Raw genomic sequence first — 25,938 nt, forward strand, 5'->3', positions numbered from 1 at the left:
TCCTCTTCCCCCCCCCCCCCCGTTTGCCTTTTTCCACTGATTGTTTTCACATACACATACCTATTCTCTTTGTCCCACTCTCTTACTTAGTAATCAGTCTAGGCCCTGTGCTGGGGTTTCGGGAGATTAATTAAGGTATGCTTTCATATGAAACTCTATTCTGTCTTGGAGGGCAGAAGGAGGTTACATTAACAAATAAAGGTGTATAGTAGTGTCACTGAGTTATAATAGTATTAATGAGCATGAGGTAGCACCAAAGAATAATGAATTAATTCTGCTTGGACAGGTCAGGAAAGGCTTTATACAGGAAAGAAGTATAAAAGTGGCTCAAATTAAAATTAAAGTTTAATTCTTTAAGATGTCATCTGTGACTTTGATTATAGACTGTAGTCTAGACTAAACTGTTTAGACAGTTTAAGAAAAATATGAAATTTAGTAGTAAAGTGGTCAGAAACAGTTGTGTAAACTTCAGCTAGAAGGTGTGGGGATGGGATATATAGTAGTGAATCTTGTAAAGGTTATATGGAATATAAGTGACTAGAATGAAAAACCTTCTGAGTATCATAGAGGACTGCAGACTATCAATTAGTAAGATACTATTTATTAAAGAAAACAGTGATCAAATATAATGAGACCCTCCTTTACTCAAGAGAAATGAAAACTTATATTTACACCAAGAGCTGTTTACAGCAGCTTTATCCATAATCATTAAAATTAGAAACAACCCAAATTTCCTTCATGAGATGAATGGCTAAGCCAACTATTCTATATATCCATACAATGGATAAACTCAGCAATAAAAAATTTCCTGTGAATTAATCTGCTAATTGTACTTATTAACACTGCCTTGCTGACTCACATTCAATTTAGATTTTGCCTTGATTCTGAATATTATTTTCTGGTTGTACTTGTGTACAGTGGACCCCTCTTTGCTTTTTACATTACTGTGTTCTAAGCCTCATCAGTCTCTTGCTTTCTCTTGACTCCACCAGGCACATTCCTGCTTTGGTGCAGTGTTTACTTGGTTTACAGTGTTTACTCCCTGTGTACAGAAAATACTTCTCCTACACATCTGCATGGTTAACTCCCATATCCATTTCAAAATTTCTCTTTGAGGCCTAAACCCTTCCACCATATTTTAGATTCGAATTCACCTCCCTTCCTTTCACCCCCAAGCAGTCCTGACCTGTTTTTCCTGCACTATCTTTTTTAAGTCTTAATTTCTAATGTACTGTGTGACTTAGTTATTATGTTTATTGTGTATTGTCTGTCTTTACTTCCACTAAAATGTAAGCTTCACCAGGGCTAAGATCTTTGTCTGTTTTTTTCATTGATGTATCCCCTATCTCTAGTGCCTGGGATATGGTAGGCACTCAGTGAATATTTGTTGGAAAACAAGAGTCCTTGATGTAAGAATAATCATCTCTGCATTTTTCTCCTAACAGTGTCTGGATTCAGATTCTTAAAATAAGTTAGAACGCCTGTGACTTGATGCTTTAGAATTTCTCCAATACAGTTGAACTGTTATGATACTTAGCATTGCTCAGGAACACTGGCTCAAACCTCAAAGCTCTTCCTGTCTTAGATGATAAATAGTTACCTCCCCATGAGGCCACCTTTTGAAGTATCATATAAACACTGTTAGAAACAATGGATAAATATAAACCTGTTCATGTGGCTTTTGAATTTTCTTTGTTCATTTTGAAGGTCTTCCAACTTTTGATTCTTGGCTTGCACACAAAATGAGACTGGAATTGTTTCTGTAGTAACATAGGAACGCAACTCACCCAATAAAAACCCATATACTTAGGCCAAAACATGATATAAGAGATAAGAAAGTGGCCCTAAAGGTTAGCAGAATTTGGCTTTTAGACAATGGACAAGGCCATTCTGAGAAACACCCTTTTAAGTTATTCACTTGGAAATTTAGGAAAGCTCCAGCAGATTTTGTATCTCAGAAAATCATAATATTCAAGTAATTCTTGAAACATGGTACGTAGCACAGTATATTTGGTTCAGTGTCTCAAATTGCATAGGAAATAAAATTAACCTCTATATAATACAGTACATTTAAGTTTCAGTAGTAAATAAGTAAACACATAGAATGTAAAGACAAAAAGCCTTAGTTTCTAAAGCAAGTATGATGGAAACAATTAGTAACTGACAAAAAAAAGTGTTACTCAGATTTCTGTATTCTTCCTGTATCTTTTTCAATTAAATTCTATTCCTATACTGTATTTACTATTAAACTTGTAGCCATGATTATTTCTTGTTTTTCTGATGCCTTTTGAAAAGCTGCTTTCTTCACTTTAAGATTTTATTCCATAACTGCCATATAGACTATTTGAGTTGACTTTTTAATTTAATCTTGTTCTGTATATACTTTTTATCTTCTTGGACTAGCAATCATTTTTTGCCTTTCCTCTTCCCCCTACTCCTCCTAAAAGTGACAAGATATTCAAATTTAAAGCTGTAGGAAGTATTAATAAAATCTTCCAGAAATTCCAGATATAAATTGCAGCTGGCATACCTATTACATATATTACATATGTATTTGCATATGCATGTATACATATTTGTATTTCCTTTGCTATGATCTGTATTTTACCCTTAGGGTATTGTAGGCATCTTTTCACGGCCATATGGTATTTTCATTTAATTTTGTTTTTAGTAGTTTTAAGTGAGATTAATGTATCATAAACTCATGATTTTAACCATCTTAAAATGTATAATTCACTGATTTTTAGTATATTCACATATAGTATATTCACAGTATATACTAAATACTGATTTAATGTATCCACTACTGCGTGGTTCCAGAACATTTTCATCACCCTAAAAATAAATTCTATACCCATTAAGTGGTTACTTTTTTTCTCTCCACCCTACTTCCCTGGCAACCACTAATTTACTTTCAGTTTTTATGGATTTAGTTATTCTGGATATTTCATGTAAATGAAATCATAAAATATATGATCTTCTGTGTTTGGCTTCTTTCACTTAGCATAAAGTTTTCAAGGTTCGTGCATGTTGTAATGTGTATGAGTAGTTCATTCATCCTTTTATGGCTATCCATTATATGGATATAACACATTTAGTGTATCTAGTTAAGGAACATTAGATTGTTTCTACTTTTTTTCTCTCATAAATAATGCTGTTGTGAATATTCATGTACAACGTTTTGTTTGAACAAATGTATTCTTTTTTTGAGTATATTTCCATTTCATATTTAACAAGTGAATAATATTCTAATGCATGAATTAACCATAATTAATATCTTATTTATTATTTCCTAATTTTCTCTTTCATAAGCATGGTGTTTTATCCCTGAACATTTATGTTTATGTAGTTTTCTGATTTATTTAAAATTATTTCCTGTTACTGGTACTAGCTAATGAATTCTTAGAGTTACAATTACTGAAATCATAGGGTGTACATTCTGATTTATATACTCTTACTTCAATATATGTTGCTACATTGTCTACCAGAAAAGCTGTACCAATAATAATGTATATAATTGTTATTTTTTTTCATGTCCTCATTGTATCATTGTTAATATTAAAAATTTTTAACCTGATAGGGGAAAATATCTTTTTGGCCTTTTATTGATATGAAATATATTAAATATTGTTATTTTAACTTGCATTTATTTGCAAATGAGATAGAGTATATTTTCATGTTTATTAAAAATCTTTTTTTGTAATTTTCTGATTATGACCTTTGCTTATTTTCTGGAGTGAGTTTTCTTAATAACCTGAGAATAGAAAAAAAAAAAAAAACTTTTTACATCACATGGAACTAGCTTTAATGTAGCCCATTTTGATCAATAATGGCTTTTTTTTTTTTCTCCCTATTGGTGGTCTTTTTACATGATTACTATTGGTATTATTTTCTGCTTATTTTTTATTTGAGTGTTTATTATTTCTGTTTTAAAACATCTGAAATATTTTTCTTCTTTTGGTTTTATAATGTTTTATATAATTTGTGAATGTTTATAATTCTAAAACCAATAATCCCCCCATACTTGGATATTTGCTTCTGTTTGGAGCCATATGATTGTAGTGGTAGTACTCTTAATTACTGTATTTGCTGTAAGCATTTCCGGGTGAAGAGCAAGAAAAATGTCTTTAGTATTTGTACTTATTTGTAGATACAGACAAAATGGTCTTTATGTTTTACAACCAAACCAGAATTTTCAAGGAGTAATTTTAATCCCCCAGTTTAAATATTTATTTATTTACAGAATGAGAGATTTACTAGTGGTTTTAATCTTTGTTATTTTTGGATTATTTTTCAGGTTTATTTTACATGAACTTTACTTCCAAACCCCATTAAATTAAGAATGCCAAATTTAGATTTGGCTTCTGAATGTGAATACCACATAGAAAAAAATACTATGACAATACTTAAATAATATCTACTATTGATAACATTGCCTCAGATATTTTTGAAAATCTTTTTTAAATACATGAGAGAGGGAAAGAAATTTATAATTCTACCAGATAATACAGATTCTTGGATTTAGCCGCAATTAATGGTTTCTGATGGTAGTTCATGCTTATGTTTATTTATCTGTATTTGTAGCCAGAAAAAAATGCAATATTTCCAGTTTGACCTGATGATTTTTGTGGAATTAGCATAGAGTAACTTACAGTACTTGTAATTATCAAGTTATATTTTGTTTAAGTAATGGAAAGTTGCTGTCTCATTAAATTTTTTAATACATAAATTCAACAGTTTTGATCACTTTTAATGCTCAAATATTGCTCACATATTTCTCATTTTTACAGAACAGGGAGGAGATTGCATAGTTTAATGGACTTTAGTTCATTTTTGTAAGGCATCATGATAATTTTATGTTCTACATCTTTCTGCATTTCTAATTTCAGGAGTTGTTTGTTCATGTAACTTAATATTTTTATTTTATTAAAATTCTTTTTACATGTCTTTCCTTTAAAGTCACTATGACTCTTAAAATGTAAAATGTTTTCAAAGTTTTGATACTCAGTTTTCAAAAATTATTGAATGAATGAACAAATGGTTTTGTTTTTTTTCAACGTTTTTTTTTTTTTTTTTTGGGTGGGACAGAGAGAGACAGAGCATGAACAGGGGAGGGGCAGAGAGAGAGGGAGACACAGAATCGGAAACAGGCTCCAGGCTCTGAGCCATCAGCCCAGAGCCCGACGCGGGGCTCGAACTCACAGACCGTGAGATCGTGACCTGGCTGAAGTCGGATGTTTAACCGACTGCGCCACCCAGGCGCCCCAGTAGTTTTGTTTCTAATGCACCTACCATCTACCTATAAATGTCATTTAAAAAGAATTTTTTTAATATTTATTTATTTTGAGAGAGAGACAGCATGAGCGGGGTAGGGATGGAGAGAGAGGCACATTTGTTGCCAAAAAATTGAAGAATAAATGTCATATTCATGCATTAGAATTAAATTCAGCTTATCACCAAGGCAGATTTACTTGTGGTCAGTAATCTTTTCTGTTTGAGGGCCAGTTTCCACATTAATGAAAAGATTATAGTTGCATTTATTTTCAGTTGTTTGTGGAAGTTCAGTACTGTTTGGGTTAGAAAATTCTGTTTTCAGTATGATTAAATATTCTTTTATTATATCCATCTCTGAGTAGACTCTTTGGCTGAAATCTCAGAAATTAAGTTAACACCTAGTATAACTATGTGTGATATGGTTGTAATGGTGCACTTGAATGAATTTTGTTTTTGAACAAAAACACTTTCTGTTTATTTGGTTTATTTGGTCTTGTGTAAACTTTTTCTAAGGTACTTAATGGTAAAATACTGTTTCACTTTCTCTTAACATTATTATATTTTATAACAAAGGGTTTTATTTTAGTTGCAAATGAGAACATTTTTTTCCAAACAGAACTCCTTGAGCCACTCTGAAATAATGTGATTTGTGGTTCATTTATTTACTTTTTTGGCAACAACTGTGCTAAGAATTTAAATTTTGTATGATAAATATTCACCCCAGCCACACTAGATATTTATTGCCTTTTCTTTCTTCCTTCCTTCCTTCCTTCCTTCCTTCCTTCCTTCCTTCCTTCCTTCCTTCCTTTCTCTCTCTCTCTCTCTCTCTCTTCTTTCTTTCTTCCTTCCTTCCTTCCTTCCTTCCTTCCTTCCTTCCTTCCTTCCTTCCTTCCTTCCTCTCTCTCTCTCTCTCTCTCTCTCTCTCTCTTTCTTTCTTTCTTTCTTTCTTTCTTTCTTTCTTTCTTTCTTTCTTTCTTTCTTCCTATTTCTGAGGCTATCATTGAGAACTCATAACCAACCAGGAAAACCAGTTGACTGATTCTCCTCTGTCAAATCTTGTCTTATGAATAGAGCAGCATGAAATTACAGCGAACAGAAATGGGTCTAGGCAGACTCTCCCTGGGCCTCTTCTTTCTCATCTATAAAATGAAAGCAGTGTTGAAATTTGATTACAGATAATTTGGAATCTAGTGGATGGTTATTTGGTCTGGATGCTTCTGGTTGTTTATAACTGACCTAGAGTGAGATATTATATTATGATTAAAGCAGTTAAGTCCTACAAATAAGTGAAAGCATTTTAACTTAAAAAAAATTGTTTTTAATGTTTTATTTATTTTTGAGAGAGAGAGAGACAGAGTGTGAGTGGGGTAGGGACAGAGAGAGAGGGAGACACAGAATCTGAAGCAGGCTCCAGGCTCTGAACTGTCAGCACAGCCCAACATGGGTCTTGAACCCATGGACCGTGAGATCATGACCTGAGCCAAAGTAGGACGTTTAACTGACTTAGTCACCCAGGCTCCCCAGCATTTTAACTTGTTAAATTTTCGTGTGATATTTTACAGCCAAAATAAAAACTTTACATAATGAGGACATAAAGGCTAACATACTAACAGCTTTAAAAAAAACCTAATCTATAAATTGTGATTTATAGTAGAGTTAGTAACTATTTCTTACTTCATACCAGGGTTAAGTCATGACATAAATCTGGACATGATACACCTTATTTGATACATTTTTTGAAGTAAAATTTCTTTAAGATTTTCATAGAAATTGTTTTTACATTGATAACTTTTTTGATTATGTTAATAACTACAAATAATACACATAACTTATTTTTAGGGCAAAGATAATAATTGTGGTTTAAACATTAAGAATTGGTATTCTTAATATTTGCAATGAAAAGCATTCTATTCTGACTTACATTTCAATGCTGAGACATTTTCATTTTTCTGGTAGTTGTAGTAACAACATGATGTTGTAAACATCATGTTTCAACTAGGGTACCAAATTATAATTCCTTTTGGATATGTGTTTCCAAATTTAATGTTGGTTAAAAATGTTATACATTGAGGTAGGATAGAGAGTGAGTGGTTAACACATAGATGTAGCCAATAGCGCAAACTATATATGTCTTCTAACTTTTATTTTCATACATTACTGACTGTGCAGTTGATTTTGTTTGGTTTTGTAAAAGGTATAAATATTTGGTAAGGTATATGGGACCATGTCCTGTTGGAGATTTCAGTGTTTGGTTATGAGAGACGAAAAGATCATTTTGGGGGACTGCGACTTTAGAAATTTGGCTTTGAAATTTTCCTGTATAATTATACTAGGAATTTTCAAACAACATAGCAACAATTTACAGTACTTTTCCACATGGTGGTTGTTAAACAAATAATTGGAAGATGTAGAAGACGTATTTTGCATGAACCAGGCATTTAGTTAACATTCCTTAAACTGAACAACTCTCTACTTGATCTCTAAGTGGTGTTCTCATAATTCACAAAAGAAAAAAAAAAACATACTAACTATTCTTAGGCCAAAAAAGCAAGAGAGCTGATCTTTAAAATGAGTTTGCTTATAACTTTTACAAAAGTTACCAGGTAGAAAGTATATATATTTTTACAGTTGAAAATGTTATAAGCTGTATAGTTTAATATTAATAGTTTAATAGTAGTTAGTTTTCCTAACCAATCTTATAAATTCTGAGGTGCAAAGGTAGCAGATTCATCCAAGCTTTTGCTCTTTTTGCCCTGTCAACATTGGCGTATCAATTTTGGGAAGAATGATGGCCCTGACACAAACAGGGAACCTATTTCTGTGACTTGCAAATACCTTCCCTTCTCCAGTAGAACAGGATACAAGGGACCAACTTGATTTACGTGCTAGGTGTATCTCATATTCATCTTAACTGAGTTGATTTTATTTATTAGGTAAAACTAGTGTTTACTGCGTCGAGATAATGTGTAGCCATCTTATTTGGGCTATTCACTTTGCAATTGTAAACTTGATAGCAGGTTTCTTAAATATCTGTGTGTTGTTGTTGTTGTTTATTTTTTTTAAAGAGATACCCCAAAGTTGCAGATGGCTGGCTCATCTCCAAATACCTCTTCAAGGTACTCTATGCTGGTGATGTCTCCCGCCACTGAGCTGCGCGGGAGCATGGAATTGACTTACTGGGGAGGGCTGTATCAGTTAAGTGATCTTTTTTAGTACATTGCATGGGTTTTGCAAAGCTTTCTTTTTTTGTTTTGGTTAATCCAGAGAGCACAAATATGCTTATGCTAATTTTTAAATTAATATCTTGATGTAAACCCACTCAATATAATTATTTACTTTCCTTCCTTTCTCAGTGACCCCCTCCACATTTCTCTATGTTCCATGGTTTTAATGACTTTTATTAATTACATCTATCAGTGTAATTTACATTTTATTATAACTCTTAATGATATGATAATAGTTATTTCCTCGTTTTTGTAACTACTGTGTAATAATATTTGTATTACATGCTAACTGGGGGCTTAGGGAAGCTGTGTGATTTTAACAGTCACTCAATGAAACATACATGGGCAGTATCAATAACTTCTTTGCCATTCTTGAACCATTAGTGGGAATATATTTCTTAGTTTCCTTTCTCCCAGGTAGAATGCATGCTTTTATTCACTTATTCAAAACTTTTTAATTGAGTTCCTGCTGTCTGCAAAAACACTGCTGGGCTCTGTACTTATGACCTAGCCTTTTGTTATATTTTTAATTAGAAAAGAAATATATAGTCATTCTTTCTAAGGATTATAATTAAGACAAAAGATAGAAAGTAGAAAACAAATGTCTTCTTATTAACCCTCATTTCCATAAGTAATCATTTTAAACAGTTTTGTTTGTTTCATGTTCTCTACATATAGCCTTAATCACTACTGAAACAAATTATGCTTGATTTCTTTGGGGCTGCACATTGATGTGCTGCTCTCTTTATGGATTTCAGCCTTCAGTATTCTAATTCAATCTGCCAGTAGTCTAAGCCTTATGTTAAAACACTGGTAGAAGGAAAAAACAAAACCTTTGTACTCTACTCAGAAAGATGGTAAAATTACTGGGATAAAAAGCTTATTAAGTCAAATTCAATTTCTGGATTTTTGGTGAACCTGGTCATCTTAAATTTTGTGGAAGGTTAAGAATGGACTCAGTTTTACAGTATAGATACATATTATTGGTATTTGTGGTAAACTCCTTACCAGTGAATAAGACATTGTCATTAACAAAGAATAATAATCGTATTTTGTAAACTATGATTCATAGTTGCTAAGTGACTTACTTGAGATGCCCTGTAAGTAACATACAGCATTAGCAATATAAGTACAACTGAGTATCCAATCTAGATTTACTCTTCTTAAGATTCAACTTAATATGTAATTAAAGTATTTTTAAAGTGTTTAAATTTGATTCCTCTTTTTAGAATATATGACCTTTTACTTAGAAAATTAATTATCCTTGTCATTATTTTACTTTCAGAGCTGAGTGATCTAATAAATATGAACCTCAAATAATAATAGTACTTTTTTTAAAGGAAAAGATTCTTTTTGCAGAAATGGGAATTTTCTCTGTTTAGCAAAACTATAATAGAAAATATTAAACTGAGTTTTATAAATTAGCAGTAAGAAATTGAGGATTGCTGTTACAAAATTTAAAGTGAAAAGTTAAAGTTGTATATCTAAATACTAATATATTGGCAACAATCAGTCTACAAGTGACTATTTTCCTTTAAGTGTCTGAAAACTTTCAGAGCGGTCAATTAAAATTTGATGGGAGTGTACTTTATTGCTTGTCTAGTTGAATGACAGTTCCAAGGTAGTAGTCTTTGATATTGTCATTGATGTGATGTATTGTAACACTAACAAGACTTAAATTTGTGGGACCAGTTTTTCATTTGCTCTTTACATAGATAAGCACTAATACAAAGGCTGGAGAAAGGAAGTCACTTAACAGATTCATTTATATTTTGTATTATCAAAAGATAATGTGTCATTAGCCACTACTTAGTAGAGAACCACTTTAGAAAATTTAGTCCTTGTTCTCAGAAGGTCTCATTCTGGATGTGAACTAAGATATAAGCAAAACACAAATATATTGCATGATATGAACAGACATCTAACTGAAGTAATACAGAAGAGTAATTTTATTTTATTTTTAAAATTTTTTAGAATTTTTTAGTAATTTTAGAATAACATTGGACCCGAGAGATCACAGGCCATTGTCAGGTGCTGAAAATAATGCTGTTTGGTGGGAAGGATACCACATAGTTGGTTAGTAGCACATTACCTTTTAGTCTAGCTAACTTTTCACTCTTTCTTTCTTTCTTTGCCTTAAAATGATGGAATGCTGATAAGTTTGGGAAAGTTTGTTAACTTTGTCATTGCTAAAAGTTAACTTCTAGGAAAACATAACTGAAAGCATATTATACACTTATCAAGGGCTTTAAAAATAATTCTGTTAGTGTATTTCTTCTCCAGAATAAAATTTCTTCAAGATATAAACTAGTTGTTTTCTTGAAGTGTGATTTGCTTTTATGGTTATTTTTAAGGAAATGAAAGTATTTGAGGAGTGATTGTTTATTCAATAGTTATTTTTGAAGGCGTGATCAATCCACTTGTAGCTTTGTTTTTTGATTTTTCTGATGAATAGTGATTACAGACTAATACTCTCAGTACATCTTTTGCAATTAATCTGTGTTTAAGTAAAAGTTGTCTTCAAATAATAATATTTCAAGTGACCAATTGAACACTTCCATTATTTTCAATTAAATGTAACCTTTTCATAGATGCAGAATTTAACTATTTAAATAAAATTCTAGGATATACAATTTACACGAGAGTTTGTTTGGAGGCTCTAACAAGGGAATGCACCTTCTCTTATTCAAAACAGATTCTTTTGAATGTGAAAAATTCAGTGTCTTGAATTCAGAACTTGACTTTGGACATGATGCACACGGAAGAGGAAGGAAGGCAGAATCAAGCCAAGTTATCCTTACATCTAGTTGCGGAGTAGATAAAAGTATTGTGGAGATAACTACAGGTTATTTTTTTAAGGCCCTGCAAATCATGATGATATGTCATTCTGTTAATTGTTTAGTCTCTTGGTTTGTAATCTGGGAAATCTTGCCATGGTCTCTTGGGTGAGAGTCTTATAGATAACACATCTTACCCATACCTGGAGTCCCACAGATTTAGTGCCCATTACTTCTGTTTAACCTTAGCCTAGATTTTGCTTTTTACTATCTTGGTTTCCTCTCCTCCAAAATGGGGCTTTGTTCTATTGTTTTGGGATTTTTTGACAGCTTTATTTTAAAACGTCTTAAGTTATTTTCTTTAGCCATGTCAAACTCATGAGAAGATTTAAAATGAAGTTGACAGAGAAAGCTTGTAATATTCTCTTTCTTTAAGATCTCCTCATTTTGGAAGTCTGGCAACCATTATCTCATCTTAAATTATGGAATGATCCTACTTAGTAGAAGCCAAAGAAAATTAATTGAGAATAGAGACATATTGGGGAGGTGAATATAAAATGGTTGATATGTGAAAAGGCTGAATTAGGGAGCAAATTTTAAGGACTTTCCTAGATTCTGAGCAAGTAATGGGAAAAATTTAATTTTGCATCTCATTCCCACTTCGTTGACACTACAGGGGAGCTTGGGTTCTTTAACTATTTGTATGATAATAACAGTAACTGTAGTAATAATTGTTAACATCTGTACCAGGCTGTCTACTAATTGCCTCACACAGATTATCTCATTGAATCCATAACAGTGTTATCATGTAGGTACTACCATTATTGTTAACTTATAGATGAAACCCAATTTACAGAGTGAAGTTAACTTATTAGCTAGAAAGTGATCTAATTCAGATCCCTCCCGACTCAAAAGCATATATTCTTAACCAGTAGGCATCTTACCTCCTCTCCAAATGGCTAACAAATTGATGTTGTCCCAAAGACAAAGTATATTGAGATACTGTACCAGGAATTTTTTTTTAACCCACAGAACAGAGGGGGCAAAGGAAAGTGGTAGGGAGAGATTAGAGAGGAAGACAGGAAGTTTTAAGTATTCCTATAGATTTCTGTTTGTAGGTAGTAAGCTTTGATTTTTAAGGAGACATTGAGTTATAGAAATAGTTATGTAAAGATTTGTAGATGCTTTTGTATTTTTATTTATATAGATAAAGGTGTGTTTGTCCAGAATGTTTAACATTTGTAATCTAGCATGTGGATGTCTTCTCAGATTGTCTCTGAACTGTCACTATAAAAAGATATACAGAATTTTAAAAATCGAATTTTTATATGCAATTAAGATGATCTCTTTTGTGTTGATTCACCAGTTGATTTGTTTAACAAATATTTTCTGAATGCCTACTGTGAACCAAGCATGTGTCAGATGTTAGAGATTGATTTAAAGACAGATAAGACAGTCCTTGCCTTACTGATTTTACCCCTTAATATGTAAGATAATCAAGTAAACATTTATAAGGATAAATAAGCACAGAGTGCTGTGTCAGCACATAGGAAGGTGTTGATCCACTGTAGAGATCATACATCGGTTGCAAGAAGAAAAGAACTTTAAAATGTCCAGAATAATGAATACAAGTTTCCTATCATGATATGTACAATTTCTATTGGTTAATTAACCATAAGTAAATTATTAGAAATAGCAAGGTGATCTTTTTAAAAAATACCTATGCCTGGGCCTGCCCTTAAAGGTTTTGATTATTTAGCTTGGGGTGGAGCCCATGCATGTATATTTTTTAAAAAGCAGCCCAGTTACTGTTTCGAGCTCCTGTGGTTGGAAACCACTGAAGTATCATTTGAGACAGTTCTCCTAAGACAGTGCTTGCCGACAAGAATGCTTTTGATGTTGCTAGAGAGAAACTATTACTGGGGAAAGGAAGATTTGAGATAGATAGATAGATAGATAGATAGATAGATAGATAGATAGATAAGGAAGCACAGATTTAAGATGCTTCTACATTAAGATTAAACAACTTCCTTAGGTAAGACTAATCATTCCAGAAAAACTAAAGAAAGTATTAAGATGTCTCTTACATTCTGCTTAAAAATGCTCAGAATACAAAATGGCTCCCACAGATCCACCACTGAAGAGTCCCACATAGAAATAGTAATACTAATGGGAGATAACACAAAAGAACATTTGTTTGTGAACAGACCCATAATTACCCAAATCTGAAAAAAATTATAATGGTAAATGCCTGAATGAATTTTGATGGTTTGCCAACTAGAAGAGAGCAGATGAATGACAGAGGGAAACTTGATGGCTTTTTAGATGGGAACGATTGGGTAGATAATGAATGATCAGTGAATGCAGGATTCTAATTCATCATGTTACTTAGAGGGTAGACCACACATTGCTTTATTTCTTTGAAGTTTCCTTGTGAAGAGGAGGAAACGGGTTGTGTTATTATTTTTTCTGTTTCTCTACGTAGAGAAAGGTTTAGAATGCAACCGGTGACATGTGAATTAATGGTTAACTAGAACCATAAGGAGGGTTTTCTGGGTGCTATCTACCAGATGGTTAGTCTCTAGTCCCTTTTTCTTTGATTTGTTTGGTTTTATTGTTGAGAAAACTATGATCCAAATCCATTAAATAAATTGCCTAAAGTAGCACAACTAATTAAAAGTAGAGCAGGACTAGATTTAAGGCTTTTGGCCAATGAGATCATTACCCTTTTCACTATAGTACATATGCTGTCTTTATTTTTTAGAATTTTATTCTTGCATTTTGAATTTTCTAGTCTAGTTTTCTTTTATTTTGTATTACAATTTGTCTTCTGAAGGTCAAGTAACCTGGTTTGGTTATGAAAGTCCTCGTAGCTTCTGGGACTATATCAGAGTGGCTTGCCGGAAGGTTTCACAGAATTGTATCTGCAGCATTGAAAATATGGAAAATGTCAGTTCCTCTAGAGCTAAGGTAAGAAATAAATAATAATATGCAATGTATATAATCTAATCCTAAACGGTTTTGACCCAAATAGAAAATTCTGAGCTCTTTGCTATGTAATTTTTTTTCTTTGTTGGGATTAAGCACTTGACAAAGTTTAACATCTTCTGTAGGCTTGTTTCCATTTCTTTTAATTGCATGTAGTTATTTTAGAATGCTGTTGAATCTTCACTGTGGCCTTAGGAATAGCAAAAGGATTTGTAGCTAGTCAGTATGAATTTTTTTTTTTGAGAAGCACAATAAAATATTTCCTATTCTGTGAGGTTTGTACATTTCTTGAATTACCTAACCCAGTGGCCCTCAGTGTCCTGAAGAACCCTGGAGGTCCATAATGTCAAAACTATTTTCATATAGTACCAGGGTGTTATTTGGTTTTTGTGCTATGTTGGCACTTGCACTGCTGATACAGAAGCTATGGTGGCAGAATTATTAGTTCCTTAGTATGAATTAGGGCAGTGGCATCAAACTGTACTAGTAATCATTGTGTTCTTCCTACTGCATTCAGTCTTAAAAACAAAACAAAACAAAAAAAAGCCTGTTTCACATGAGAATATCCACGATGGTGCAGTAAGAATTATTAATTTTATTAAAATTCAGCCATTGAATGCCTGTCTTTTTAATATCCTGAGTAATAAAATGGAAAGTACACATAAAGCTTTATAGCATATTAAAATATGATGGTTGTTTCAAGGAAAAGTATTCATGTAGCCATTCGAATTTGTGAGCTGAATTAGACACTTGTATCATGTAATACTATTTTTACTTAAACGCATAGAAAGTATAGTTTTTTAGATTTAGGCATTTGGTAGAATTTTCTTGAATAAAAATGAACGAAGTAAGCCTTTTAATTCAAGGGAAACAGCTGACAGCATTTGTTGCCAATGGTAAAATCAAAACTTTGAAGTAAAAATTAGAATCTTGAAAAACTTGTATTTACCATCTTAAGACCAACAATTTCCTTGAACTTAGACTTTTCTGATAACAATGATGTTGATATTAGAAATGTATTTTTTAACTTGTTTAATGAGATGTGTTAGCATTTGGTAAACCTGCAAACCTCATACTTTCCAAATGATCATTGCATGGAATTAAAAAAATCATGCATGGGTAAAAGATCCATTTTATCCAGTGGGTTTAATGTAATACAGTATGAAGAGTTCATTGATACGGTTATAGATTCCATGTTGCTGTTAGCCTTTAAGGAATTCTCAGTTATTGAATTTTAATGTAGAATCAAAGGAGAATGCCCACAATTATCTAAAAAGGCTATAAAAGGTGTCCTTTTGCAACTGTGTATCTAGTGAGGCTAGATTATATTGCCTTCATATGCTTCAGCCAAAACAACACCTTAGATTGAATGCAGCAGCAGATACCTAGTTCACGTTTATTAAGCCATACATTAAAAAGATTTGAGGGGAGCCTGGGTTTCTCAGTCAGTTGGACGACCGACTTTGGCTCAGGTCATGATCTCGCAGTCCCTGAGTTCAAGGACCACATCGGGCTCTGTGCATGATCTTGTGGTCGGTGAATTTGAGACCCACATCAGGCTCTGTGCTGACAGCTCGGAGCCTAGAGCCTGCTTTGGATTCTCTATCCCCCTCTCTCTCTGCCCCTCTCCCACTTGTGCTGTCTGTCTCTTCCTCAAAAATAAATAAACATTAAAAAAATTAAAAAAATTTGAAAAAATATAAAACAGACCTACTTTCCTCACTAATATTTTTGTTTAGGAAAAGAGAGTTATTTTTAATAAAAGATGTTATTTACATTAACATTTAATGGGTTTATATGTATATATATTATCTAATTTTAGAATTTTATATAGTTTTTTATCTAATATTTTAGAAGTTTTCAGTTTTAACTTGTAATACAGTAAATATCAATAGATATAATCTATATAAAAGCACTTTGGAGTCCTCAATATTTTTAAGATTATAATAGGTCTGAGTTGCTGATGTAACCTATATCAGCTTTAGTTTAGGAGTTTTGTTTTGTTTTTTTTTAAATTTTTTTTTTCAACGTTTATTTATTTCTGGGACAGAGAGAGACAGAGCATGAATGGGCGAGGGGCAGAGAGAGAGGGAGACACAGAATCAGAAACAGGCTCCAGGCTCCGAGCCATCAGCCCAGAGCCCGACGCGGGGCTCGAACTCACGGACCGCGAGATCGTGACCTGGCTGAAGTTGGATGTTTAACCGACTGCGCCACCCAGGCGCCCCATGGAGTTTTGTTTTTTTTTTTTACTGGATCATCATACTAGCTTTCCTTACAATTTTTGACACTTAAGAGTTACAGCATGAAACCCGGGTAGAAAATAAAGATTGAAAACAGATACATACAATTGTAAGATCAAGACATAATTCAGTTCAATTCATTATTTCATAGTTACAAACTTATAAATTACAAGTCTCTATAATAAATGAAAATAGTATAGCAATCATATTTCAGAAGTATAGTTTCCAAGTTTATTGTTCCTGCATCTGTTTTTATTTAGCATATTTTTTCTTCTGGAAAATTATTAGCAAAATTGATAAAGATATATTAAAGTTAAACATTTTGTAATACATAAACTGAATGTTTTTTAAAATGAGATTTATAATATTTAAGTGACATAATTAGAAAGATAGTTAAATATTTTTAAATTATACTATATAAGTATTTTTGGATAAAGTTGATAGCTGTGATTTTTGGCGCCTTTTGAAAACTAGGACTGTAGATTGCATTTTGTGAAACCACTGCTGCCTCCTTCACTGCCGCCAGTCTGAGCAATGGTTAACTTTCTGTTTCATTGTCTTTGAACTTTATTAGTTTGAATCAGTTTTCTTCCCTGTGTCACACATTTTTTAAGCCAATAAATGTCTTCATTTTTAAGTCAATTATAGCTAGATTATTGAAAATGTTTTTTCTTATAGATGTTTAAAACTTGTTTTTTATTTTAATGGCTTTCTTCTTAGCTATAATATTGTGTTAGTAGTCCCTTTAGCCTCTGTTTTCTCAAACTACTGAATTTATGCATTTATTTACATTTGAATTATCTGATTGACTACAGGTTTAGAAAATGTACAATCTGAATTCTCCTTTGCATCTTAGTTGAGTTTATATCAGGTTTCCTTTCATGTTTTCTTTATGGTTTAAGAATCATATTGGGGGCTCCTGGGTGGCTCAGTTGGTTGAACATCTGACTCTTGGTTTTGGCTCAGGCCATGATCCCAGGGCTGTGGGATCAAGCCCTGTGTGGGACTCTGTGGTGAGCTTTGAGCCTTCTTAAGATTCTCTCTGTCTTGCCCTCTGGCCCTCTCCCCTGCTTGCACTTGCTTGCTCTCAAGAAAAAAAAAATTTTTTAATATTTTTAAAATTAAAAAAAACTTTTCTTCTGTAGGTTAAGATTAAAAGGCAAGATGTAATTTGAATGAATGAAGTGTATAAAAATAGTGTCCCAGGTGTTACGTAAACTTTATTTTCTTATTTTCAAATTAAAAGTAGGAGCAATTGATAATAAGTGTATTCTAAACCCCTTCAGTATAGGAGAGAATATATTTATAGAACTAGCGTATACCAAAATACAAAAGGTAATTGTGAAGTTAACACACATCAGATATGTAGCATTTGGACTTGGGTGTAACACATAAATGCAAAACCCAGCTGACTCCCTCTCTTAATGAGACTCTTGGGAATAGGCCCTGCACAGCGAGGTGCTGCCCGTCAGAGAGAGTTAATATTTATTCTGTAAAAAACCAGTGTTGAATATCACTGCATAATAATCAGATTCCAAAATCTGGCATTTATATCTTTGTTTGCTCAGGCCTCAAATAGATTCCATTTACTGGGGAAAGAAAGATCAGTGATTTGCCTGGTTATGCTGGGGAAAGTCTACAAGCAAATATTACTTCTGTCTTTATTCATTGTGGTGGGAAGAACAAAGTATTTAATCTACTTATTAAATCACACGCGCTAATGCCAACTGTCAGGATTGAAGGATTAAGCAAATACCTTAGATGGCTGGTTTATTGAGACTTCGAGCTGCTTTCAGGAGTAACTACTAGCCTATACAGCACTCACATCCAGTTTTGACATTTGTGAAAACTTATCAGAACCACAGCATCAAATTTACCTGCTAAACAATGTGCAACTCAGTACACCTGGGACCAAGCAGATCTTCATTTTTGAATTCTATATAAAAGGCAGAATAACTTTGATTACACCTTTAGGGTTATGTGGATGACGTACTAAGCACTGGAAGACAAGATACCTTACAGAACAATGACTAATTCAGTATGGAAACTTTCTTTAACTTTAGTTGCATTGATTTTAATCAGGATTGTCTGTGTCCTACAACTACTGTACAACTCAGATTCACATCTTAGAAACTTGCCACCATGGGAGATCTGATACTTGGTCACTCTGAGCTGAGATCTGTGAAATGCTGACAGTCCCTTTCTTTGCTCAGTCTTTGTCCAGCTGAACCTATTTGCCAGGGCTTAAAGAAAGCCTAACAGTGGAATACAGTATTTGAATTAAAGATCATTTCTGTAATCTTTACATCTCAGGTGTATCAGCAGCTCTTCTTTCTACAATACGCAGAGGTTCTGGGAATGGGATTTCTGTATATGGGATTTCTTATTTAAGTTTCAGACTAGAATTAGCACTCTTAGAAAACTAACTTCATTGCAAAGGGCATTTATTTTACTCTATTCTGAACACACCCATCTTTCCCATCTGCTGTTGGACTGATTACTTATCAGCATAATAGGTGATTTCTGACAGAAATTCCCTAAATGGATCCTTAGTTACCACTGTTACTGATGTTACGTATATTTCCATTGGATTTTCTTAGTATTCCAACTGATTTCAAGCTCAAGAAATTCTTTTCCTCCTTCTGTTTTTGTTGTTGTGTGAGGCAACAGCAATTCCAGCAGATGAGCTCTATACTGTTCTTGAGTTCTTCTTGCCTTCCTGCCTATCTTATGTAGTTTTCTTTTTCTTTGTTTTTAATGGTTCTTTTTTTTAAGTTTATTTTGGGAGAGAGAGCAAGCGTGGGGGAGGGGAAGAGAGAGATGGAGAGAGAATCTCAAGCAGGTTCTACACTGTCAGCGCACAGCCCAAGGCAGGGCTCAAACTCATGAACCATGAGATCATGACCTGAGCCAAAATGAACAGTTAGATGCTCACTGACTAAGGTATCCAGGTGCCCCTCTTTTTCTTTGTTTTTAAGAACAGTTCTTGTTTGTGGCTAAGTTAAGCTTTCCTGGTTTGTGGTTGCTTACTCTGTACATTTCTTTGGTTCTTGAGTTTAGCATATTGGACCAATTTCTGAATATGCTGGCCATACCAGCCATTCATATATTCATGCATTCTTTCATCTGATACATTTTTGAGCACCTATACTATGTCAGAACTGTGAATGCAGTCCTTAACACATTTCTAGGACAGAAATCCCCAATCCTTCCTGGTCTTTTTTGGTCTCATCCTCTTGTATACTTTTTCCTTTATTCAGAAGCTGACTTTATCACTGCTCTTTCTTAGAGGCAGGTTAGCCAAATTTTCTACCGAAAGAGGTAGGGACAGTGGGGCTATTAATCACAGATACACTAGAGTTATCAAATACTAGAACTTTACAGTAAGATAGATTTGTGAAGACATGATTTTTATAATCATTTTCTATTACTAACAAGTCTGTCTCCTCTTGTCCCTTAAACCACCGCTTGACATTTCCTATTCCTAATTCTTTATTGTGATGGCTGCAAACCTGGAAGAATGGCAGACATACTTGGGGAGCTTTAAAAATAAAAAAAAACGGTTTCCTAGGCAGAAACCAGAAATACTCTGATTCTGCCCATTTGTTTTACATTCTTTCCATTTTAAATACTAAGTTCATATGAATCTTTATGAAAGACCATTTTCCTCACATCATTCCTTTTCCCCACTTGTCACTGGTACCTCTAATGCCTACTGGCAATGAGCAAGTTACTTATCTACTTTAGTTTTATCCATTTATTCAACAAGTATATATTGACTGTCTACTGTGTGCTAGAAACTGTTAATAAATATTGAGGATACAATGGCATTGGTGAAAAGATGGCAGAGAACAAATGTTGTGTAATGTTTCAGTAATTATAACAAATCAGTGTATATATAATATAATCTCAGGGGCCTTAAAAAAATGAAACAGGTTAAGTTAAAAAGTGATCAGAGTGGTGGAAGAAAGGACACTCTTTTAGATAGGTTGGGTAGGGAAGGCTTGTGTGATGCAACAACGTTTGAGCCAGGATGTGAATTACAGAAAGAAATGTGCTGTTCAAATGGTAAGCAGAGGAAGCAGAGTATGTTAAGAGTTTAGATATTACTCTGAATGCAATGGGGAGCTACTTGAGGGTTTCTTTCTTTTAATTTTTTTAAATAATAGAGTATTGTTATGTAGTTTGCATTTCAAAAAGATCAACTGAGTGCAGTATGGAGAATGCACATGGAGGGAGAGAGTCATAGTAGAAGGATATAACTGAAGTGAAAAAAAAAAAAAAAAGATGATCCTGGAGGTGAGAAATGAACCAGTTTCTGCTTCTGGTGATGACAGAGTAGCTTGTATCAGAGCATCCCTTCTGCCAACAACTGTAGAGTTTGGATAAAATACACAAAACAATAAATTTAAGACATAAGAGAACAGACAAGGCATGAGGACTTAAGTGGCCACAATACTAGAGAGAAGGATCGGACATGAGGTGTGAGCCCTACTTTCATCTTGGCTGTTAGCCTAAGGACATTTGTCTGTTCACATCATTGATACAGAGTCAATCAGAGAGTGCTGGGAATTCTTTTAGTTTCTCTAGGCTAGAGAAACAGAAGGTGGAACTTGGACCTGCCACTGAAACCAGGACTTTATTGAGATAGCTGTAGACAGAAGTGTCTGAAGTTATACATGCAGTTTTCCTGTGAGGTGTTTGCCAACTTTTAGCTACTTGAAGCATAGAGCAAAAGTCTCATAAACCAGGCTGAAAGTTGCAGGTAGGAAGCTAAAAAAGCTGATTATAAAGATTTCACAGTTTTGGTCTGGAGATAAAGAGGTTAGAGTTTAAGGTCAAACAAGTTGGAGGGGCCTTGTAAAATACTGTAGACTTTTATTTGTGACCCCAGAAAGATTCCACCTTGGGAGTAAGAGATACTCAGACAAAGACCAGCCCAAAAAAGTCCTACAATTGGTGCCCTTAAACAGTGAAAAGTGATGTTAAAGTACACTCCCTTCCTACCTGAGCAAAAATAAATCTACTCTAGAGAAAGGTAGCATTAGTGCAGCTACAAACTTTTATATACAGTGTCCAGTATTCAATCAAAAACCGCTCACTATGCATATCAGGAAACAAGATCTAATGACCAAAACTAAGAAATAAAAAAAGGTAATTGAAACAGATCTATTGGAGATGCAGATAGTAGACTTTTAAGTAATTGTAGTAGAAAATATTAATAAGGATTAGTAGTACCAGAGAACTGAAGTATGTAAGAATGTATAAATATTCATTCAAAATATTCATTCAAACCAAACACATACAGAACTTATCCAAAAACTGATCATATGCTGAGTTATAATTCATTTCATTGAATTTCAGATTGAAATCATCTCAAATGTGTTTTCTGATCACAGTGGAATTAAGCTATAATTAATAACAAAAATATAACTAGAAAATGCTTATGTGAGTAAAAATTGAGAAGGACTTCTAAATAAGTCACGGATGAAAGAAGTTAAAATTAAAATGGAAAAATAAATGGAAAGTCGTGATAATGAAAATATAACATGTAAAATTTGTGCTTAGACAAAAAAAGACTTACGTAGGCTCATGTATTAAAAAAAAATAAAGGCTGAAAGTCATTGATCAAGGTTTTCATCTCAAGAAGCTATTTAAGAAAAGTAATACATCCAAAAAGAAGGAAAGAAATAAAGGGAAAAAATCAATTAAATTGAAAAAATATATACAATAGAAAAAGCTCAACAAAACTAAAAGGTGGTGGTTTTAAAAAGATTAATACAATTGGTAAGCTTCTAACAAGACTATTCATACAGAGAAAAAGATTATAAATTACCAGTATCAGAAATAGGCCAACCAACCCCATAGGCCGTATAGGCATTAAAAATCCTAAAAGGATATTATGAATAATTCATACCTAAAAATTTTATTTTTTTAAGGTTTATTTATTTATTCCAAGGTGGGGAGAGGCAGAGAGGGAGGGAGAGAATCCCAAGTAGGCTCTGCACTGTCTGCACAGAAACTGACGCAGGGCTCAAGCTCACAAACCACAAGATCTTGACCTGACCTGAAATCAAGAATAGCACACTTAACCAAGTCACCATACCTAGGAATTTTAAAATTTAGATGAAATGGACAAATTCTTTGAAAAAAATTATAAAACTAACTTAAAAAGGAAGAAAACATCTGAATATTTTGGTACCCACTAAAGAAGTAGAATCTATAAAGTCTTTCCCTTGCAAGCCCAATTTTTAGTTGAGTTATTCTTATAGATTTGTAAGAATTATTTGTATTTTATAAATGAGAGATTTTTGTCATATGTATATAATGCAGATATCTTTGCCTACTCTGTAATTTGTTTTTTTACTCTCTTAAATGATTATAGGTTATCCCCTGAAACAGGAGGGAAGGTAGAGTATATAGAGCGTATAGATTTTAGTTCAGTTAGGTTGGTTGGTTTGGTGGTGAGATGTTTCCTGTCTTCTCAATGTGTCTGTTTTTTGTTTCCTCATAGAGTAAAGTAGGGCTAGTATTGTAACTCACACAATTCTTGAGAAGATTAAGTATTTTAATGTATATAAATATCTTAATGTATCTTAAGCCAGAGCTAAGCATATATTAATTAAGCCAAGCCGTAAGGCTTTCCCACTTTATGGCCCCAACAACTTTTATAAGTCTGTTTATCTCCTGTTCTAGTAAAAGTTCTTTTGTTGAAAGACAAGAAACTTAAAATTAGCACAGTGTATTATCACAATATAATAGAGAATTCCACAAACATACAAGGACAGGAAATTAGGTGCAGGCCAGTTTTGCATGAATTGAAATTAATAAATCAGGAAGCAGGGCTTTCCCCACATTTCTTATCTAGCAATAGCACAGTCTCCTGTGTCTCACTTTCTCTGGCGAGCAACTCTCCCACCTTCTGCTCTGGTGAAATCATAGCCTTTTGATTCGAACCACCACTACCAGTCTCTGTGTCTTTCAAAGGAAATTTCAGGAGAGAAACTTGAGACTGCTGACCAATGGCTTGCTTCTTCCTTCCTTTTGTTCTGATCAGCCACTGCTATTTGTAGGTTCCCCAAGGCTTACTCAGCAGGAATAATGGACTGAGCCCTGGGCAAACTAAAAGGGGTTTTGAGTTTGATGAACAAATTGACTGCCCTGCTAATCACATTCATATCGTTCCTTTTTTTCACAATACTGCTGCTTCTAGTTTGTCAGGTTTTACCACTGTCTAGATTGACTCCTTTTTGATCTTTCCTATCCAGAGGTTTGGTGAATTCACTAGAGGTATAGACATTTCTAAAGAATGTTGTGTGTGTTATTTGTTTTTTGTTTTTTTCTGGGCACCTGGGTGGCTCAGTTGGTTAAGCATCAGACTCCATTTTGGCTCAGGTCATGATCTCAAGATTTTGGCTCAGGTCATGATCTCAGGGTCCGTGAGTGAGTTCAGATCTCATGGTTTGTGAGTTGGGCCCTGTGTCAGGCCTCTCATGTTGACAGTACGGAGCCTTCTTGGATTCTGTGTCCCTCCCCAGCTTGCTCATCCTCCCTCCCTCCCTCCCTCCCTCCCCCTCTCTCTCTCTCTCTCAAAAATAAATAAGTAAACTTTTTTAAAAATGCTTTTTTTCTCCATACCAGGTGATTGACCATCATGTATAATGATTAGCGTCACCTTTATTCTCAACTGCCATTGCATTGTTTTGATTTTCTATCTCATTAATCTTCATAGATTTTCTGGAGATTGGTGGGAGGGCTGCGTGAAAATGAAAGCAATCGAATTAAAAAATTCTCATTACAAATGTGACCTCTTATATTCTTTAATTTTAAACAGAGTCCAGGAGAAATGCTTTGCATTATTAAAAAAAACAAAAACAAAACTGGCTAGTCTCAACTATTGAATGATATTACCCCTTTCAAAAGTAAAATTAAATTATTCACATTTAGTCAGAATTGTCTGCTTATGTGATTTTCTACTAGAATATATGGTTTTGTGTAACTTTATTGTGAGTTTGTTTTTTCCAGTTAAAATATTTGGTAATAGTTTTAGAATGTTATGGGTGCAAACTCAGTAACTCATGATTTGGATGCATGGTACGTAATGAAATTTGGTTCAATATTAGTTATCTAAAACCTCCCTCTGGAAGGATAGGTGGGAAGTTTTCTTAAACAAGTGGTGTGGCAATGGTCATTTAAAAAAAAAAGAATGGACTCTGCTCTTCATGTTTTATAAGGGGACTCATTTTAATTAGCATGTTAATTTGGGCATTGAAGTAGAGTTACGTAAAGTCTCTGACCCGAGTAACTCAATATTAATAGTTACCTCCCTACAGCTGATAGAAAATTAGTATGACATACGGTACCCTATATATTTAGAGAAACAAATGACAAAAAAACAAACTTTATATAATCAAAACCTACCTGTTCTTATCTACTTAAATATTTTTTAGTCTTTATCAAATGTATATTTTGACTGAATTGTTATTTACATATTAAAATGCTTATATTTTTGATGACAGTGGACAAAATATTTTTTTAACCTGTAATTTTTTTTTCACATTTGATTCTTTCTTCTTCCTTTTAGGGTAGAGCCTGGATTAGAGTAGCACTCATGGAAAAACATTTATCTGAATACATCTCTACAGCTCTGAGAGACTTCAAAACAACCAGGTTTAAAAGTCTTTTTGATTTTCAAATATATATTTAAAAGAATCACCTAAAGATTAGAAGTAAGAATAAGATGAAGATTCATTCCTTTCTTAAGTCCTTAGCTATTTTATTTCCTCTTTTTTTGTACTGCTCAGGTAAATCCACTATCTTCTCAGGAAAATGCCATTTGTCAGCTAACCATGCATCTTCTTGGGTTTATCTTTTCAGGCTTTACATTATACCTAGAGTATCTTTCTGAATCATTTCTATTTCTCACACTTTTAATAGTTGAAGTTCATTCTCTCCACAGGCTTTTCCCTGACCAATTTGAAGAAAAATCTCACCATCAGATTCCTATAGCATTCTTTCTCTTTCTATATTACATTTATTTTATTTCTTTCATTTAATTCATACATATAACTAGTGATTGCTCAGTTGTCTTTTTAAGGCAGGCTAGACTAGTGTTGTTTTTCTTAGGTTGTATACACATAAGAGATGACATACTGTGCCATGTGACTTTACTTTTTTACAATGATAAAAGAAAAGGTTCATATTAGGACAACAGGCATTCCTATAAAACTCTGGTCTGCTAATCTCTGTGCTTATAACTGTTGTTAAAAAAATGATTTTCTGCATTTCAAAAGTATTTGTAAATGAAAATATTCAGTACTTTCAGTACCTTAAACATGTACTATTCAATACAGTGGCCACTAACCACATGCCAACATGTAAATTACTGTCAGTTAAGAGTAAATAAAATTACCAAATCGCTTCTTCAGTTGC

General features: G+C 33.4%; 2 protein-coding genes across 16 annotated transcripts in view; one reads left to right on the plus strand and one right to left on the minus strand.

Moving 5' to 3' along the window:
- ABCB1 (ATP binding cassette subfamily B member 1) overlaps positions 1 to 25,938 on the minus strand; it is a 234,141-nt gene that overhangs the window by 206,482 nt on the left and 1,721 nt on the right. The gene's annotated exons all lie outside the window — the stretch shown is intronic.
- Positions 1 to 25,938, plus strand: part of RUNDC3B (RUN domain containing 3B) — a 151,550-nt gene that overhangs the window by 43,308 nt on the left and 82,304 nt on the right. For 5 of the 15 annotated variants that reach the window (XM_045052332.1, XM_045052334.1, XM_045052333.1 and 2 more), the window contains exons 3-6: positions 8,340 to 8,390; positions 11,194 to 11,343; positions 14,112 to 14,245; positions 25,091 to 25,176. In XM_045052332.1, the coding sequence (XP_044908267.1) occupies positions 8,340 to 8,390; positions 11,194 to 11,343; positions 14,112 to 14,245; positions 25,091 to 25,176 (421 nt within the window). Of the gene's footprint in view, positions 1 to 8,339; positions 8,391 to 8,445; positions 8,469 to 10,472; positions 10,575 to 11,193; positions 11,344 to 14,111; positions 14,246 to 25,090; positions 25,177 to 25,938 lie in introns of those variants that run through there. The other 10 variants (XM_003982716.5, XM_006929153.4, XM_003982718.5 and 7 more) reach the window with 8 other exon arrangements.

This window comes from Felis catus, chromosome A2 (genome assembly GCF_018350175.1).
Source record: "Felis catus isolate Fca126 chromosome A2, F.catus_Fca126_mat1.0, whole genome shotgun sequence".
Classification (NCBI taxonomy): domain Eukaryota; kingdom Metazoa; phylum Chordata; class Mammalia; order Carnivora; family Felidae; genus Felis; species Felis catus.